At 41.2% G+C, this 18,851-nt stretch overlaps 1 protein-coding gene across 3 annotated transcripts in view; it reads right to left on the bottom strand.

Moving 5' to 3' along the window:
* Positions 1-18,851, bottom strand: part of GLI3 (GLI family zinc finger 3) — a 213,420-nt gene that overhangs the window by 36,022 nt on the left and 158,547 nt on the right. For 2 of the 3 annotated variants that reach the window (XM_033071455.1, XM_033071473.1), the window contains 3 exons: positions 9,881-10,097; positions 8,318-8,434; positions 6,855-6,995 (listed from right to left, as the gene is read on the bottom strand). In XM_033071455.1, coding sequence (XP_032927346.1) covers positions 6,855-6,995; positions 8,318-8,434; positions 9,881-10,097 — 475 coding nt within the window. The remainder of the gene's footprint in view (positions 1-6,854; positions 6,996-8,317; positions 8,435-9,880; positions 10,098-18,851) is intronic. The other variant, XM_033071464.1, reaches the window with a different exon arrangement.

The raw sequence follows: 18,851 nt of genomic DNA, 5'->3' as shown, positions 1-18,851 counted from the left end.
ATTAATATTTAGCAATAAATTCAGTCATTTCCTTGAAGGATAATTTTCTTAAATAAACTTTTATCTTTACCATCTAGCCCTTTTGCAATATTTTATTCTTAACTGATTTCTGGGGCACAAAAAGGGACAAACTGCAACAAAAAGCAGATTTATAAATATATACAATATCTTATTAGCTTCTAGGCGCTCACATATTTAAAACAAACTTGAGCTCAGCTAAGCCCAATTATAATATCTCGCTGGGCAGAGAAATTAATTAAACAGCTGAATGATAAAGACCCCAGCAGCAAACTGAGGATTTAAAATAAATAAGATATTTTTTAAATTTTTTGAGGAGAAGAAAAAAGAGCAGAAAAGAAACCTACAATAGACATTTCAAACATTAATGTAACCAGCCTTTTCAGGAGTGCAATGCACTGTAAATAAGACTACCTGGCAGGAGAATGCAGTGGCAGCCCTAATGTGGCTCGCCAACTTTGTGTCTTGCTGATGTCCAACACGCACCCCTTTTGCATCAACTTCAAATAACCCTGGGATCTCAGCAGTGCAGCTCAGCAACAACCAGAACAAGGGCAGAACTTGTCAGGATTTAAGAGCTTTCAGCAAAACCCTTCAATTGCAGCCGGTACCCTATTCCATAGAAGGATATCAATTATAGATAGTGACTTGCTTTAGCAGTGCAGTCGGTACTGTCAGACGCTAGATAGACAACCATGAAGAATCATGAATCTTTCTATTAACTGTAGAGAAGGGCAGGGGGAGAGGAAGGATGGATAGGTGTTATAAATAAGGCAGAGTGTCTGATGGTTTAACACCTTGCCTTTTGGTGCATGCATCATGAAAATTTAACCATGCTGAATTCTAAGTGGCTCATATAACTTGAAAATAAGAGTACCCGTGCCAAAATAATTTCTATGTCAGACCCTTCTGGGTGGGTCAATAATTATTCTTTTAGGTAGCTTTTCAGTTATTTATTCATAGCAGCTCAGATTCTGCTCATAAATTCAGTCAGAAAACATTGGGACTGAAGAACACTTTCAATGGCACCCACATTTTATACTAATAATTGCAGGACTTTGCTACAGAAATGGATAAAATGACATCAAATGCTGACTACTGTGCACAACATTTCATTTTCTCCTGTAAAGCTATAGCACATATTTAGACACAGATTTTGTTTGCGTTTACCATTTCATACATGCTACGTCACACATCGCTTTGTAATGCTGATTCAACTAGAGTTGATTTCAAAGTAAATCAGGTCTCAAAATTCCCCAAGAAATAACAAAGCTATGTGTATATGACAGAAAGACCTGAATACACATGACTCATATTTACCTTTTTCAAAACACATGCATATGTGCTTGTGTATACACCCTATACATAGTGGGAGTAGTGACATCTATACCATAAACTGTGAACACCATGTATTGTGGAAAAGCTTATCAAAGCTCTACTCAATCTGGCATGACTAGAAGTCACATAGAGTTACCTAACGCCTCAGGAAACAAAACAAAACAAACAGCTAGAAACATAGTTCCATCTCTTCCCTTAACACCACAATTCCTCTAAAATTTCAGTGTGTTGGGAAGCAAGGCTTGGATAACAGTCTGTCCTGTGCCATTGGACATTCTGGGTCTGATCTCTTGCTATTATGCATGGCTACAACTGTACAGAAAGATGGCAGATGTTATCTGAATGCATCTTGCTAGGGCAATTTAAGCCTTTATTAGCTTTATCTATGCCTGTTGCCCCTGCCTTGGTGATTACTACCCCACAGCAGAATCAACAAAACTGGTTGGTTATCTATACTTTTAACATCCTGTCTAGCATCTTTCTTCCAAACATTCAAGCTCTTCAAGCTCAGCTGGAGCAGCTCAGGCTCTGCTGAGTCTGCCAGTGGGTTGGGGATCACCAGGAGAGCAGCAGCATGTGCAGCCAGGAGAGGCATGGTGGCAGAACTCTGCTGTCAGATCAGGTAGCTTCTGACAGCACGAGCAGCCTGATGTACATGGCCTCAGAGCTACGGGGTAAAAGGACCTCGTGCCCATAATCAGGTGCCCTCCTCCTCCCATGTTTGAGAAGCATCTGGAATTGTGAGGCTTGGGGAGGCCTCCAGCTGCTACCACAGTGCCAGGGCTGTGGAGCCAAGCGTGTGCACAGGCCCTGAGACACACACCGTGCCTGTGCACATGCCACACACACAGCACTCAGAACTGTGCTGACACTGGTTTTAGCAAAGCAGCTACAGCAATTCGTATCTAGTTGGATTTACCTACAGTATTTGGATAGGAGGCATACATGAGGTACACCACTTTTCAACTCAGATTTTCAAGGACCCAGTGCTCAGGACACTTTCTGCCAGAGCACCACACCCAAGCAAAACCAGGACTGCCCTCCCATGAAGCCCCCCTGAGACCAGACCTCATTTCCCTAGTTGCTGCAGATGTGCATCAGAGGGCTGTGGCAATCAAGGGCAGACAAAATGTGCAAAAGGCAGACTGGGGTGAGTGGCCAGGCTTTCAAACAGAGTTAGATGTCTAAAGCCCTTTGCAATTCTGGGCAGAAATAACTTGCTCGAGTCCCCACAGCAGGGCTCTGCCGGAGCAGCAAAAGAAATCACACACCATGGCCCCATCACTGAATCCCGCTGACTCTTACAGCATGATTTGTGCTACTTAAATGTGATGGTTGCCATGATGAATTTATTGTCTTCAGGGTATGGAGTCAAGTCTTGTACCTTGTAATCCTAAACACCATCATAACACACCTGAATGCTAAACCCTGCCAAAAAGAACTCCCTGTCATAGAAAAACTTTTAATATTCCTTTTCTGTGTCCAGAGAAACTAATTTCAGATGTCGCCATTGTTCAGAAGCATAGGAAATACACCTTTTTCAGACTTGCTGTTGACCATTACAATGCAAGAAGATTTGCTATGAAAATCCCAGCAAAACCAACAAATTAACATTAAGCTCCAGAAGAACTAAACTACCACCCTGTAAATTTACAGTAAATTCACGAATACAAGCCGCACTGACTATAAGCCGCATCTCTGGGTGTTGGCAAACATTTTGGTTTTTGTCCATAGATAAGCCGCACCCGAATATAAGCCGCTTTGTCGTTCGCAGCGAGGACCCGCGTGCAATTACTAACAGAACCGCGGGAGGGCGGGGTTTACTGGCTGAGCTAAGGCTGTGCAGGCTCGGCCCGCTAGGGGCCGCTGACGGGGCCAGGTGGGCCAGCACGGTGCTGCAGCTCGGGGCCGGCCGCCGCTGCCACTGGGCTCGGTCACCCCGGGTCGGCGCTGCCCCGCGGTGGCAGGCAGGGACGGAGCTTCCCCTGCTCCTACGGCAGCGGCGGCGGGCGGGGACGGAGCTTTCCCGCGCCCGTGGCGCCGGCGGCGGGCAGGGACGGAGTTTCCCCGCTCCTGCCGCGGCGGCGGCGGGCGGGGACAAAGCACCCCGTCGGCTCCCCGAGCCGCGGCAATGGCTGCGCGGGGCTCCCGTCGGCTCCCCGAGCCGCAGCAATGGCGGCGCGCGCTTCCCCCCCCCCCTCCCCGGGCCGCAGCAATGGCGGCGCGCGCTTCCCCCCCCCTCCCCGGGCCGCAGCAATGGCAGTGCGGGGCTCCCGTCGGCTCCCCGGGCCACAGCAATGGCGGCGCGGGCTTCCCCCCCCCTCCCCGGGCCGCGGTAGGGGCGGCCCGGGTCCCCCCTCTCCTCCCCGGGCCGCGGTAGGGGCAGCCCGGGTCCCCCCTCTCCTCCCCGGGCCGCGGCAATGGCGGCGCCGGCTTCCCCCCCCCTCCCCGGGCCGCGGCAATGGCGGCGCCGGCTTCCCCCCCCCTCCCCGGGCCGCGGCAATGGCGGCGCCGGCTTCCCCCCCCCTCCCCGGGCCGCAGCAATGGCGGCGCCGGCTTCCCCCCCCCTCCCTGGGCCGCAACAATGGCGGCGCCGGGCCCCCCCCGTCTCTCCCCTGGGCTGTGGCAGAGGAGGAAAGAGAGCTCTCCCGCCTCTCTCCCCGCCCCCCGTGCTGCCTACAGGGAGCCAGGTTCCACCCGCGGTGCAACAGAGTAGCGATTTGTAACAATCGCAAAATGCCGACTTTGCAGCTGCTCGGCTCAGCACTCTGGCAGGCACTTCTGAGGTTGTATTAGCCGCTCCTGATTATTAGCCGCATTTCCGGTTTAGGAGCAAAATCTTAGTCAAATTGGTGCGGCTTGTATTCGTGAAATTACTGTAATTCAATTTAAAATACAAACCACAGGATATTAGCTAACATGATCAGCAGACTTCCATTAAATTTTACACGTGAAACATCAAAAAATCCTTTTTCTTTTTTTATTGTCAAAGGCACCTTATTCCTGAATTTCTCGTTTACGTCATATATTTTTGTGTATATTATTTATCATCATCACTGGGATAATTTCTGAATACTGAAAGGTTTGTCAGGTATCATAAAGCTTCAGGCTTACAATTGCTAGCAGATATAAGGACTGTGCCTATGCAGAGGCCGCTGTGATGTCATTTGGCCCATTTGCACACAATCAATTCAAAGGCCAACATTTGATCTTTTAATTGAAATGTGTCAAACTACCTGCAGAAGCCATTAGTACGGCATTTCTTCCCCAAAGGTACTGTGACACCAAAACAGTTTCTCCTCACATTTCAATTTGAGGAATTGTGAATTTCTCAATTTCATTGCTAGGGAATTACAGTAATTTTATGATTATAAGCCACACCTGATTATAAGCCTCACTTCCGGATGTTGGCAACTTTTCCTTCTTTGTCCATATATAAGCCACACCTGATTATAAGTCGCACATTACAATACAGGGTGATAAAAGGTATCTATTCTATCACCATCTGTTGAGGGTGGGGACAGTGATCCTTATCTCCATGGGAGATATTATCTGCTAATGGGCCATCCATTGAAACCAGCTGGGGCATTGTTCTTTATCTTTTCACAACCCATCCTTCTTCCAGTGAGTCATTTTCTGCTAAACGCCCATTGAGTCCCACTGTGTGGCTGATAAAATTACTGCATCCCATTGGAAGTTGCTCCAGCCAGGGGGAAGAGCCCAACATTTCTTACCAAGATGAAAACAGAGGTTTTGGGACACTAAGGTAGCCCCTTTCTCCACTGGACTCCAGAGGAAAACTGGATTTCTCCACATCACCACTGGACCTCCAGAGGGAAACTGCACCTTCTACAGGAGCACTGCTTCAACTGAACCACATCTGTCACTGCAGGAGGACTGCATCCACCATTTAATGGGACTGCTGCAAACACCCTGCCTGACAGGGTGTCAGGTTGTACTCTGACTTTGTCAGGGTTTGGAGTTTGTTTCTTTGTAGTACTGTATTTCTATTTTAATTTCCCTAGTAAAGAACTGTTATTCCTAATTCCCATATTTTTTCCTGAAAGCCCCTTGATTTCAAAATTCTAATAATTTGGAGGGAGGGGGTTTACATTCTCCATTTCAAAGAGAAGCTCTTGCCTTTCTCAGCAGACACCTGTCCTCCAAACTAAACCAGCAACTTTTCATTCTTTGTCCATATATAAGTTGCACCTGATTATAAGCCGCACTTCAGGTTCCGACCAAAATTTTAGTCAAAATGGTGCGGCTTATAATCGTGAAATTACTGTATGTGTCTAAAATAATTATTGGAAAAACATCACATTTTGGATATTATTTTAGTTCTTGATTGTCTTTCATTTATCATTATTGTTGTTACTGCTGCTATTACTTAATAATAACAAGAACCTGAAAATACATCTTGATGAATAACTGCAACACCAAGAGGTTCTCACATTCCAGCAAGTGAAAGCTGAAATTGCTTTACTGAAGTCAGCTTTGAAGGATAAGTTTACCATTTGGCATAGTGTTTGGAAATATATGGTGGGTTTGTTTTAATTTATTTGAGGTGAAAAAGTAGATTTTTCAATTAGCTATTTCAGAAGTACTAGACACATTCTGCAATAGACTTTGCATGATCTCCAGTAAAGTACTGAACAGTTTTCTAAACTAAATACAATTCTGTCACACTGCTCATTTGCTGAAGATGTTCTCTATTCTGTACTAGGAATTCAATTTTTTTCCAGAGTATTCAATATCTTCTATGATGTCAGTAAATAAGACAGGTTAAGGCTAAAGGCTGCTAGTTAAGGAGGTTATAATTGCAGGGGATTGTACTTGTCAGCTTGTATTCTGAAATTTTACTGCTCACTTTCTATCTTCCAATATTACCAAACAGTACAAATTGTTTATTTGGGAGAGGTGGCAGAGAGGAACAAAAACCAAGGGAGATAGAATTAATATTTGGTGTACCACAGAAAAGACGGTACAGTTTGTTTTTGCTAAAATAACAGAAGTAACTCAGTCCCCATGTATTTAGCCAAATAATCCCTTTCAGTTTACACACAACAGTAAATTGATAGCAAAACCTCTCTAAGGGAAGGGAAAAAATTCCCCTCACCCATTTCTACCATTACAGCCCCTTTGGGGAGAAAAAAAATCAAACTTGACTAAAGGTTAATAATCATTCATGTCCAGCTTACTATTACTCAATAACTATCAAAGTCTCTAACTCAAAATAGTGTTTGCTGGCTTACAGGATCAGAGCCATTACAATCTCTGTGGAAGACTTTATTGAATTTTACACTAAGCTTTAGCTGACTGAACAGGTCAAGCACTGTGGCTTCGAGTTTTCTTTATTCTCAGAAACTCGTAAACCCCTCTGCAGTTTGCAGCTCTGTTAGCTAAGAAACTTGACTCAGCATAGGGTCAGAGAACCTGACCCCCCTGAAAAAGGTCACGTAGTTTTAAAACCTAGTTCCTGAATACCATTAACTTACATGCACTAGCTGTTCCTGCGTGTCAAACTCCCGGGAACAGCCTTCCCAGTGGCAGTTTGTCTCATAGACCACTTCAGGCTCCTGTTTGCTTTCATCTTTGTCCCCTTCCTCTTTTACCAAGGTCATTCCTTCTGGCTGTTCCTGAAGAGAGGAAAAAAAACAGGAGTGAGAAGAGAGAGGAAATTCTGGAACTGAGGAGGAAGAAAAGTGAATTACTTCAGCATTAAAAGAAAGATGATGGGGAGGGGGGTGTGTGTGTGTGTGTGTGTGTGTATGTGTGTGTGTGTGTGTGTCTGGAGAAGATGGGGGAGGGAGGATTATTTTTACTCTCACTTCACTACGCTACTCAGTTTTACAAAACACAGAAGCCCAAAACAGGCCTGATAAGACAGAAGCTATTTGCAAACAATACATGTATAAAATAAATTCTTTGCTCCCATTACATTTCAATTAAAAATAAATCATAATGGCCTGGCTCCCCTCACACTTTATTTGAGCAGCTTGCTATTTGTGCACCTGGTTTTCATGATTCAGTGGCACCACTAATGCGAAAGGCACTATTAAATATAGTTGAATTAACTGGAATTTGATTTTAGTAGTAGGGTTGGACAGAAATCGGATCATCAGTAATCCAGTGTGTTCACATTATTAAAACAGTAACAGGTTTGTATGCTAAAACCTTTTCGAGAGCAGACTGGTAGTTTTTGAGTTATGTGTCAGTCTGTTCTTGCCCATAACATGTGCATAAAAGGGGTGAGCAGGGGAAGAAAGTATTTAATTTTAGGGTTAGATTTCCCACCTCCAGTTCATCAGGTGCCACATTCTCCCCAGCTTGTTATTTGCAGAGGGTAAGAGTCAGATGTCAGTGTAAACATTTGGTTCAGATTATGCACTACTGCTGTTTTTCCATTTCAAACCTGCTGAAGGATTTAGGCAGACCTCTGCTTTGTTTTCATGGATTCACTCACAAGACTGAGGCTCTGATTCTCATCTTCCCTGAGTCACTGTAAATCAAGAGTCACTCCACTAAAACCAGTGGCATTAACTGGTATAGAAAGTGCAGCAAACGAGACTGGAGCCCGACACTGGGGCCTCAGTGCAGTACAGTGCTAAAACCCAGTAAAAGTCAAAGTGGTCTTAAGTATTTTTGCTGAACAGAAAACATGTCCTTAATAAAGACCTGAATAAAGTCTCTTGTACACTTTTCTGTGGCAAACAGAGCATTTAGCATGCTGACTGGTCAGAAGAGCCTCTCCATCAGCCTCCTTACTCTCTGCCCTCATCCTGCCACAAACCCTGAACCCCAGGAGCTGCTCCCATTTAACCCTGGCTACTGGCAGAGGCTGCCCGTGTGTGCAGGACACAAAGTGCAAGGAGCCTGAACGCGTGTGTGTCACAGGAAAAGTGCATTTTCCCTCCAGCAGAAAGAGGGAAGGTTCATGACTGGAACCTGGCTGCCATACCTGCATGCTTCCTGCTCCTGGGCTGGGGAGGTCCTCATCAGGCTTTATCTTGGAGCGCTTGTTGTGCATGGGATCTCCTGTGCTGCTCACTGCAGATTCACTTGTGGGTTTATTCTGCTGCAGGCAAGTGGGGTTTGGTTTTTTCCCCCAAAAGAAGACAAAATTAGACTGCGATAAATATGTGGCTCCAAACAAAAATATGCAGCATCTGCTCAGCAACTTTGTATGGAGAAGCTGCACTGTTAATTATATTGGATATGCAATTACACTGTTCTTCAATTACATAGCATTAACTCATGGAAGAACTGCATTGCTCCACCTTGTAGCAGAGCAGGGAGGGAGGGGAAAGGGGAGCATTTGATGTAATTGCTTGCTACAAACCAATGCTGGTTTTGTCAGAGCAGTGAGAGGTAGGAAGAACTTGATTTTCCACATAATGACAACTTTGGAAAGGCAATTTTGAGAAGGAAAATCACTTCATGCTCAAATAAACACAAGAGAAACATTTATTTTTTCACACTTAAGCAAAGGTTTTGCATTTCATATCTGCACACAAGATCTCAGGTTCTTCACTATGTTTCCCCTTATAATGGAAGGATAGGAAGAAGAACTGAACACTAGTGTGAGACTCAAACAAAAAAACCTAGATGAAGTCCTGGAACCTCACAAGTTAATAGCAAAATAGCTGACATAAACAGGCGAGAATCTTGTTTTTCTCTTGTTGTGCTTGACTGAACACCATTATCTACACCTGCAAATGGATCTTGTAGGAATCCAGAGATCTTTTACAGATATCTGAACTTGCAGGGACCCCACAAAAAATCAATATGTTTTCTACAGTAGTATGTTCTTCTCCTACATTTATAAAAGCTAGTCAGGAGATAAACAGCTTCCAGAGTGATAAATAACCTCTCTCAGGTCATCTAGAAACAAACAGCACTAGTTAATAACAAGCAAATCACAAACCGTGATAAACTCCACATTAGGGGCCTGATTCACTGCTGCTCATTCCCAGCTTTCAAGAATACACCTTACTGAAATGATTAATTCTTACTCAATAAGTCCAATTTTGCAAAAATCAGAGAAAAAACCTTTAATCCTCTTCACTGCTTTTTAGTTACTCTCTTGCTCACAGAATTACTTGCTTCAGGTTACTCACAGCTGTACAAGGAGGGCAGAATATGACTTTGTATATCCTAGGGTCAGCCTGATTTGAAGGTGAAGCTGCTAATCTTTAAAACATTGGTGTTTTTAATGTATTTTTCCCCTTTTCTTACTCCCCACCTCTACTACTTTTCTATATAAGATCAAGGAGAGGCAGCATGGAACGAGAAGTTGCTGCAGTACACTGGAATATTTAGGAGGACTAAAAAACACACTACCAATCAGGAACTGCACCAACACTCCTGTGATTCATTATAAAATGACTGCAAGCACTACCACGACAAGAAAACTGTTATCAAAGGGTCTCAGTGACAGTGGCGATTAATTGCCATTGAGACAATGCCATTTATTTAATTTTTAAATTAATGGGGTGTAAAGGTTTGTTTTGTTGTCTCTCACCTGTGTGGACTCAGAAGGTCCAGAGCTGACCTGGACAGGGTTCAGGACACTGGGGATGCCAGGGATAGGTCTCTGGGTAGGAAAAGTTGGAGCAGGATGGATGAGTGGAGGGCTGTGTCCAAAGGCTGAACCTAGGGTTTGCTGACGACTTATGATTTGCTGATGCATTTGCTGGAGGGATACTGGTGTAGGAGGGTATGTGAAACTCAGAGCAGGGCTGAATTTGGGAGAAAAAGGAGGGAAGAGGGAGGAAAAATATGAGGTACATTACAGTAAGGAACCATACAGATTAAAACTTCAAAATATATTTGATATCTTTAAACCACTTGAAACCAGATTTCCCCCTCCCTCTCATATCCTTCTTCGTGCCCCAAAGGGTGATAAATCCTGATGTTAAATCCAGAGTTGCCCTGGATTTACTAGTGAGTACAAAAATGATACCATAACAAAACAAACATTTTTTCCTAACCTCTACCAGAAACCAAAGAAAGCTGACTGAAATAAAATTCAGAAAAACTGAAATAAAAGGCAGGCAGTTCAATAACAGCTATTTATTGCAACAACAAACTTTATATAAAGAAAAAGAATGGGTGCCTACATGCTTTATAGTACTTTTATTGATAATGCAGTTCCCCTATGTTCACGTGTATGAAGCAGTTCCTTTAATCTTGGCTCATGCTACACTCTTTCATATGTCTCTAGATCTTATTACAAGAGGAGAGAAAATCAATTGGTTAAATGTGTTCTGAACACCATGCTTGTCATATCACTCATTTGTTTGCAAAGATGGAAAGCTCAGTTCATCCAGAATGTCACCTAAAGAATTTCCATCAGTGCAGTTTGGTTACAGAAACTGATGGATTAACCTTTCCCCTCTGAAATTGGTGATCAATGACTTCCAATGTAGAAATATTCCAACGGGAAAGCACTTCTCCTTCTTCCAGTTAAACAACATTAAATGTCTATTAAAGCCCATTATGCATGTTAATACCTGTCATCACTTCATTACTTCACTGTATTTCCCAGACCACAGTGACTTAGGAGGAAATTACACTGCCATCTAAGGATGTATTTTGTGGGTAATGCAAAAGCATTCTTTGTGTCCCACTTGAGAAATAAATGGTGTGGAACTAAATCTTCACACACAGGAGTGAGATCCTCCTGTAAATATTTGCCAATGACTTCCAATCATAAAGGGGAGAAAAAATAAAGATAAAGAATATTCATTAATTAAAAAAATACACTGAACTACTAAGAGTTCCAAAAAGCCACAGGAATATAAAAAATTTGGTCTCAAAGGAGAGCGGTGTGGGCATTATATCTTCCAAGAGTCAAGGCTTCTTCTAACGTCAAGTTTATCCAAACTAACAGTCTGGAGTCTTAATTGCTGCTGCTGTTAAGTGCATTAACTGAAAATACTGTGATACAAAAAGCCAAAATAATTTCAAACATTTCAAGAAATAATTCTGCAGAAATTCTGTGTTCATTAATATGACTATACATTTTGTCTGTTTGACTACAGTTCATAAAAAGACAGCCTCAATGTGATTACATTACTATTATTCCTGGTGAGAACTCTGCATTACAATAGTTTGCCCATTTAGGACAGAATATCATTAAGAATACCCTGAGAGAATTTTACTGGTCTTTGAGGAACTCTCTTTTCATTCTGCATTGTATTCTTTCTAATAAAGGGAGGCAGAAACGTAGTGAAAACGGTAATTGTTCACAGCAAGGGTTAGGGAGAAATCAGTAATAATATTCAGTTATTTAAGCTCTATAGTCCCTGCTAGTGTTCCTGTAAGCAACCATGAATGATTACAGCACGACTTAGCTAAGGTAGCCACTATGGATGATTAATAGGACATTAATCAAAAGATGCATATCAGGCTCAGAATTTGTTCACAAGCTTTCTTCTAATAGTTGATTTCATGTTCACTGAGCTCTATGCCAGTTTGTTCAATTTATTCTTCAGTGTACAAGCCATTCATCAAAGAACATAATGATTTAACACCCCTTTTCCTTTTTAGTGAACAAACATTACCAAGTGTAACTACTCTGGTCTGTTCATTAAAAAACCCACAATTACACTGCCATACATGAGGTTGAAAAAAAAGCCTCTTACTATATCCCTGGTGTTTTTTGCTTCCACACATACACTGAGTTCACCTCATACACTCAAACACTAGACGGCACCATCCTGAAGATGCTGGCAAATTCACCAAGATCACCAAACAGGACACAGAAACAGTTTGGAAGAGGTATTTTATTTCTCTGTGGTTAAAGCCTAGGACACCTTCATCCTTCAGATGAGTCAGTTTAAAAGAAAAAAATAAGTGGATTGATTTCATTGGTAGGTCCAAACACATAGCAGCCTTTGGAAATGCAGGTTTAGTTTTGGGGTGGTTTTGACTTTTTTTTCCATTTAACCATGCACAACAACAGCTTTACAAGTCTAGGTTCAAAACTTTTATAATGTCCTTCAAACCCTACATGGTAAAAAGATAACTGTATGACTCAAGCAGTGCAGTGCTTAAACATTAAGTAAGTATACTTGCTATTCCCCTCCCTACATAAATTAAAATGGCCTCCACCAAAGGCATAGATTTTACCTCCTACAGTTGTCCTTGTTATCTACATCTGTCTCCACATCAGTATCCAGAAAGAGGATGCTAAGCCAGGCATTGACAAAATTGTAGAGTACAATAGAGGAGACATACAGCATCTTAGTTACATGTTCTAACTGCAAAACCAGTGACCCAGTAGCAGATGCATTAAGACACAGTTGGACAGATGTGCTAGGGGAAGGAGAAATCCTTTTTTCTTTAGCATCTTTCTTTTACCCGGTGTTCATCAGCAACAGTTGAGTCTAAGGGACTAGGATTTTCCTATGGAGTCTGAAAATCCTTCATTCCCTCTACCTCCAAACTTCAAACATCTCAGAATGAAATGAAAAGATGATTGTGAGGGAGCAGAGGAATAGCCAGCACAGCTAAGGAAAGTAACTCAGGAATAGAGACAATGGTTCAGCCATCAGGGTGACTTCTTAAATAGCTCAGGTAGCTGCCTAATAATTCTCTCCAGCTGTTTCTGGAGAGCTCCTCATAAGGCAAGTTGACCTGGCTGGGTTTAATGTCACTCACATGCAAGATGTTGTCACAGGGCAGCCTGAAGGATTTTTCTGATTTGAACAGATCAGAAGGTTCTGAAGAGAACAGAAGGTGGTAGGTCTTTCCCTGCCTTTCAGAAACCATACAATAAAGTTAATCTTGAGGGCCAAAAAGAAGAAAAATAAATCAACATTGCTGGCATGGTGTGCTCTATTGGGAAGGGAAGGCCTGAATTCCTGCCCTCCTTCCCAAAGTTTTTCACTGCACTTTGTTCAGCAACTCTTGAATACAGGATGGATGTGGAATCTCTGTAACCCAGAGCCCCATGTGATCTCTGCCTTGAGCAGCAGCCATATGTCCTCCTGCTGGCCCTACCAAGCCCACACTGCTTCCTAGCCAAGTGGCCAGCATCAGCAGGAACAGAGGACAGTGGCATCAGCTGTCCTTGTCCAGTTGTTCCAACCATGTCTGCTTATAAATGTGCAGCAGTGTCATTCAGGAACCACCAAAAATTCATGTCCAAAATAAGTAAACAAGACCTGAAAGTAGTAGTTTTGAGACTTTGGAACTACTAAAACCAACAACCAGATTTTTCAAAAGCAATGAGTAGTTCCAGAGGCCTCATTTTGACTCATGTTTCTTTTAAGACAGTTTTAAAAGGCTGCATTTCAGACAAGGAGAGCTCAAGACTTTCAAAATCCAGATGCCAGAAGAACACGAGATTCCTGCCCCAATTGTTCATGTTTTCCAAAACACCAGTCACTTCAAAAAAATCTTGTATTCACAGAAATGTAAATGAACTATGAATCTTTTCCTTCCATCTACCTACTGAGATATGAAAATTTACACCACTGGAGAGAATTTCATTGGTATTTCTGTTACAGACTTTTAAACAAAGTAGAAAAGGAAAAGAAGATGAAAGCATGTATAGTCACTAAAAATTACATGCCTGTTATCTTTTTAGTTGTCGAGTTTTATGAGGAATAAGGGTTAGAAGAAACATGTAATATTTCTGCTTAAGCATTCAATAACTCATATACACTGACAGAAAAGCCCATTAGTGATATCATTTATTTTATCATACTGTGGGTTTCTGCGTCTGTCAGTCTGTCTGTTGGTCTCTCTTCTCCTCATCTGCAAAGTCTCAAACTCCCTTCACTGGAGGTGATGCAGGGCAGTGAACTACATTGCAATTACATGAACACATCAAATTTTAAAGAACAGACTTCAAGAAGAAGAAAAACAGACATTGTAATCAAAACCAAACTTTGTGGCTACTTTGTGGCTGTCCTGCTAACAAGGTCGTCCAGTTTCTGGTCACAGCTGCGGAATTTACCACAAAACATCTGTGAATTAAAGTCAAGAAAAAATCCTTCTTTCCTATACATTGCAGAGGTGTGCCTAAGGAGACAAAAATGCTGAGGAGATTCCAATTTTGTGAATACTGCAAAGACTGTCTCACTGTATCACAGTAATTTGCTTCCCAAAAACTCTGAAGGCACCCTCTTTGTGATACAAAATACAAAGTTCTGCAAGATCTGATGCATGGAAGTCTCGCACAAGTATCTGAGTGCTTTTCCCTTTCTGATTCTGCTTTGCAAGGTTTTAGGACAAGAGCTTCCCAAGCATGTTAATAAGGAAGCATTTAATGAAAGACATAGGGGAACAACTTGAAAGAGGGTAAAAAAAAGCATATGTGGACTTTTGGAATATCTGCAGGCATAGCCAGCAGGTTCATATGTGACTAGACAAATCCAAAGACAACAGATTCGCAAAGAAATACTCAAGGGAACAAGAAAGAATGTATACTTTAGGGTTCCTAACCTAAAGAACATTGATGCTGGGAAGAGAGAACAAAAATGAGCAAGCAGGGGGGTTCATGTGCTTCCTAAATAGCATCCCCTTTTTGCACCATCAGAGACACTCTAACTAGAGTAACACCTCTAGTTTGATCCAGTAGGGTATTTCTGATGCTTTAAATTATTTTTTTCTTCATTTTTAAGCCTCAGAAAGAGAAATTGGTTTCTCTGGTGTATCTTTGTGCATTCATATAGGAAAATATGTTTATCATATTAAAAGTTTATTTCCTATCCTCTATCTTAAATATTTTCTGTGTCCACTGAAGATCCAGCACTTTGTTATTCTACACAGCACTCATTATCTGCCTTTCCCTTCCTCTCTTTTATTTTTTTAATATTTGAAATTATTTTGATATCTTCTTCCTTTCCAGCCTGAAAAAAGCAAGTAAACTCTATTTATACTCATAATTTTTCAGACCTCTAATCTTTTTTCTTTGCTTGTCCTTGTAGTTGCCCAACTGTCCAACATCTTTTGAAATAAAACAATGCAGAACAAACCACAGGACAGGAACATGGGGCATCGTGAGACACACTGTCTCCATCTAGATCATGGGGCAGGAGAGAGCTTCAGGCCTTTTAGCCTTTGAAGGATCTTTGATGTCTGCATTCACAATCCTAACATTCACTTCAAGAGGGAGAGTGCAACCAGCACTGCAAGGGGACATGCAGACCCCTTCCCACCTTGTGGAAAAGCCTTGGCATTCCCTGTTTGCTCTGCAGCCTCCATCACTTATTTTTGCCATCAGGGACTTACACTAGACAGATCAAATTATACAAATCCCTCCTAAAAGAACCCCAGTTCAATAGAGAGCTAAATAATTTGTAGGTTGACTGCCTTAATGTTCAATAAAGCTGATAGTCACAAACTAAGATAACACCTAGTTAACTTTAAAATGCACTTCTGTTTGCAGCAATTTACCCACAGTATATATAATACTCATGCTCAAGTAGGTACAGATTTCACCATTTTGTCTTATTATCCCTTAAGAGTTGCATGAAGCCTGTGGACAAGGAAAACCGAGAAATCAGGGTTAGTACTAAACTACTAATGTTGGAAGAATATCTGGACTCATTGAATTCGATGATGTTTTTATCTTTTGCTTAGACCAGGTCAGCTTTTCACCTCTAGTTTTTAATTTTGATTTTCAAAGTCCTTATAAATTGTTTATGAAAGTTGTTAAGAGTCAAATGAGCACCTTTGACGTTTTATAAATGGACCCAGCTACTGTTCAGGAAAGCACCCTAATAAGTGTTAAATACTTCTGAACAGGGACTGACTTCAGCAAATCCTTCAGTGCTGTCCTAAAGCCTGGGTCTTACAGAGAGAGTAATCTCAACTGAAGTAAGTCATAATACAAGTCAAGTTAACAGTGACCAAATACTGCTTTTCCCATAGTCAGATGCACTTTTTTAAAAAATAAAACCTAATAAAAGAAACCGGTACATTCATCCCATGATAAGCTGCCATGTAGCTCAAAATACAGGACATATGTAATGTAAGCGTGGGTGGGAGCTGAGCCATGGGTGCTGAGCGGATATGCACAAGCTGACTTCATGCACACAAGTTTATATATATCTTTTGATGGAACAATGTATATGTGTAAGATGCAGCCAGGAACACTGCATACTCAGATGTGAAAAGCTGTGGACAGTCAGCGGGACAGACCTCAGCAGAGGTGCAGAAGAAAACAAGCCAGTGAGTTCTGCTTAAATGAGGATGAAGAAGATAAGAAGCAACCAGTAACAACATATAAGAAAACCGTCTCCTCGTGTTTGAGTTGACAGAAACAGGAATTATGTACATTCCTTGTGAACACACAGGAGTGAGTAAAAAGAAGTTTCCAGCTCTGTCCTCTACTTCTCCTCATGGCAACAACCTTTAAGAGTGAATGTTGACAAATTGCTCAGGACACAGGAGAGACAAATCACATGGCAACCTTGCAGCCCTAAAGAGATTTGTGAAACTTACAGTTTGAAGTATCTTAGACACAAAAAAACCCCTAACAGCACTACAGGAAGAGAGACTTTAAAATGCACTTCTGTTTGGAGCAATTTACCCACAATATATGTAATATATTTAGTAATAAAAAATTGTGCTTTAAATTCTGTTCCACTCCCTGAATTTTTTAACTGACAACACTGTGCTTTGAGTAGAAAAGGTAGAAAAGTCATCAGTAGTTTCTATGGATTGTTACTCAAGTACAGGGGAAAACAATACCAAACATTGACTATGAAACATAATGTGATCTTGAATGTAGGTATGAGACTTGAAATCCTTTTTTGAAAACTGAAAATATTTTTGAAAAAATATTTAAAAAATGACTAGGTTTCAAATATCCCTCTGCATTTGTAATGTTGACACATTGCATTAAAAATCACTAACTTAGAAAAAGTCATCTAAATTAATGGTTAAAAGATGCATCCTGCATCTAATGAAGTAGGGCATGTATTTTACTAGGTTTTCCAGTTTTCAACAGATAATAACCATCACTGTACAATTGTATTTAATTCACATACATCATTGCCCTTTTTTTTTTAATTTTCTATTACCAGTTTAAAATTAACAGAGTCTGTGGTTTGTATTTTCTCTTCAGCTTACCTTATTATCAATTCTGTTTTATCTGCTAGGCTAGGTGAAATTTTTCGTCATGAATACATTGCCATATCCAGAGTAAAATGGCATAGTTTCACTGAGAGTAACAGAGCCACACTGATTAACCTTACGTGCTCAGACAGCACTGTCAGCTTTGTCCTTCTCACTGGATTATTCCTGTGAAGGAATTCTTAGTATCCTAGATGGACTTTGTATAAATGGTACCTTGCATAATCTGAGCTCCCTCCATGCAAGCTCATGCCACTTCTAGCAAACATAATTTTGAATTAAATTCATGGCTAAGCATTTTTGGGCTTCTAAAACTGGTATAATTTATTGCATTCAAAATGCTAATTAATACTTGCTTTTGGGGTCTGAATATGAAGTAATGAAGGGGTAAATTCCAGCACACTTGTCTTAGCTTGAGAACTTTCCTGGAACTAATATTGCTCTGGGTTCAATGACTTTAAACTCTTTAACTTTAAACTCTTTAACTTTAAACTCTTTAACACTGAATCAGTCTGGAGCAAGTTGCTTCAAATGGACTTTTAATTACAAGATCTGTGGCACAGATTTACAGGCATGTATACATAATCTCACTTGTATATAGGTGCACCTGCACATGTAAATGTGCATGCAATACATGCCTGCATGGTCTGCATTCTTTATGTTGCTCAGCTCCTTAGATTTTACACTTTCAAAAGGCATAAATCTTGCCAGTCATGTTTCTGGTGTTTCTGGTGAGAAACATCCACCACTTTCTAATGCAAGATGTAGGTGCCCTCCAAAACAATCTCCCTGAATGTCACCCTCCTACAATCTACATGAGCTTTGTGCAGGAGGCTAGCTGCATGGTTGTATTTCCACAGAGCCTGATATAGATGCAACTTTCTGTGATACTGATGAATTTCACTTTTATTCACTTTGTGGTACTTCGCTGTTATTTACACTCCTGGAAAGAAGGTAAAAATGAAGATATTATTGCAGGATAGAGTATTATATTCTTCTTTAGGTTAACCACAGTACAAGACCATGGAGAATAAAGCCTTATATTGCACAGATATGAAGGTCTAGTTTTAGTAGGACCTGTTTTAGTGGGGTTACACTTGGACTGAATTTGACTCAGTCTGAACTAAAACAAAGCCTTCATTTACAACATATTGCATACAATTAATTAGAAAGCTTTTAATGTAAGAAAGGCTTTCAGTCAAAGTCAGCTCTGTATTTAACTTAGGTAGATCCCAATAAGAGTGACAACAAAACAACAAAACACCTATAATGCTGACATAATTAACAAACTCTTTATCGTACCTATCTTATAATAATGACCTTCTTGCAAAACATTGTTGTGAATGTATTTTGTTCTACCTGTGCTATGCTAAACTTGTCATTTTAATCTCATTAACCAG

Source organism: Catharus ustulatus, chromosome 1, assembly GCF_009819885.2.
Source record: "Catharus ustulatus isolate bCatUst1 chromosome 1, bCatUst1.pri.v2, whole genome shotgun sequence".
Lineage (NCBI taxonomy): Eukaryota > Metazoa > Chordata > Aves > Passeriformes > Turdidae > Catharus > Catharus ustulatus.
This window is presented reverse-complemented; position numbering and strand designations above follow the sequence as displayed.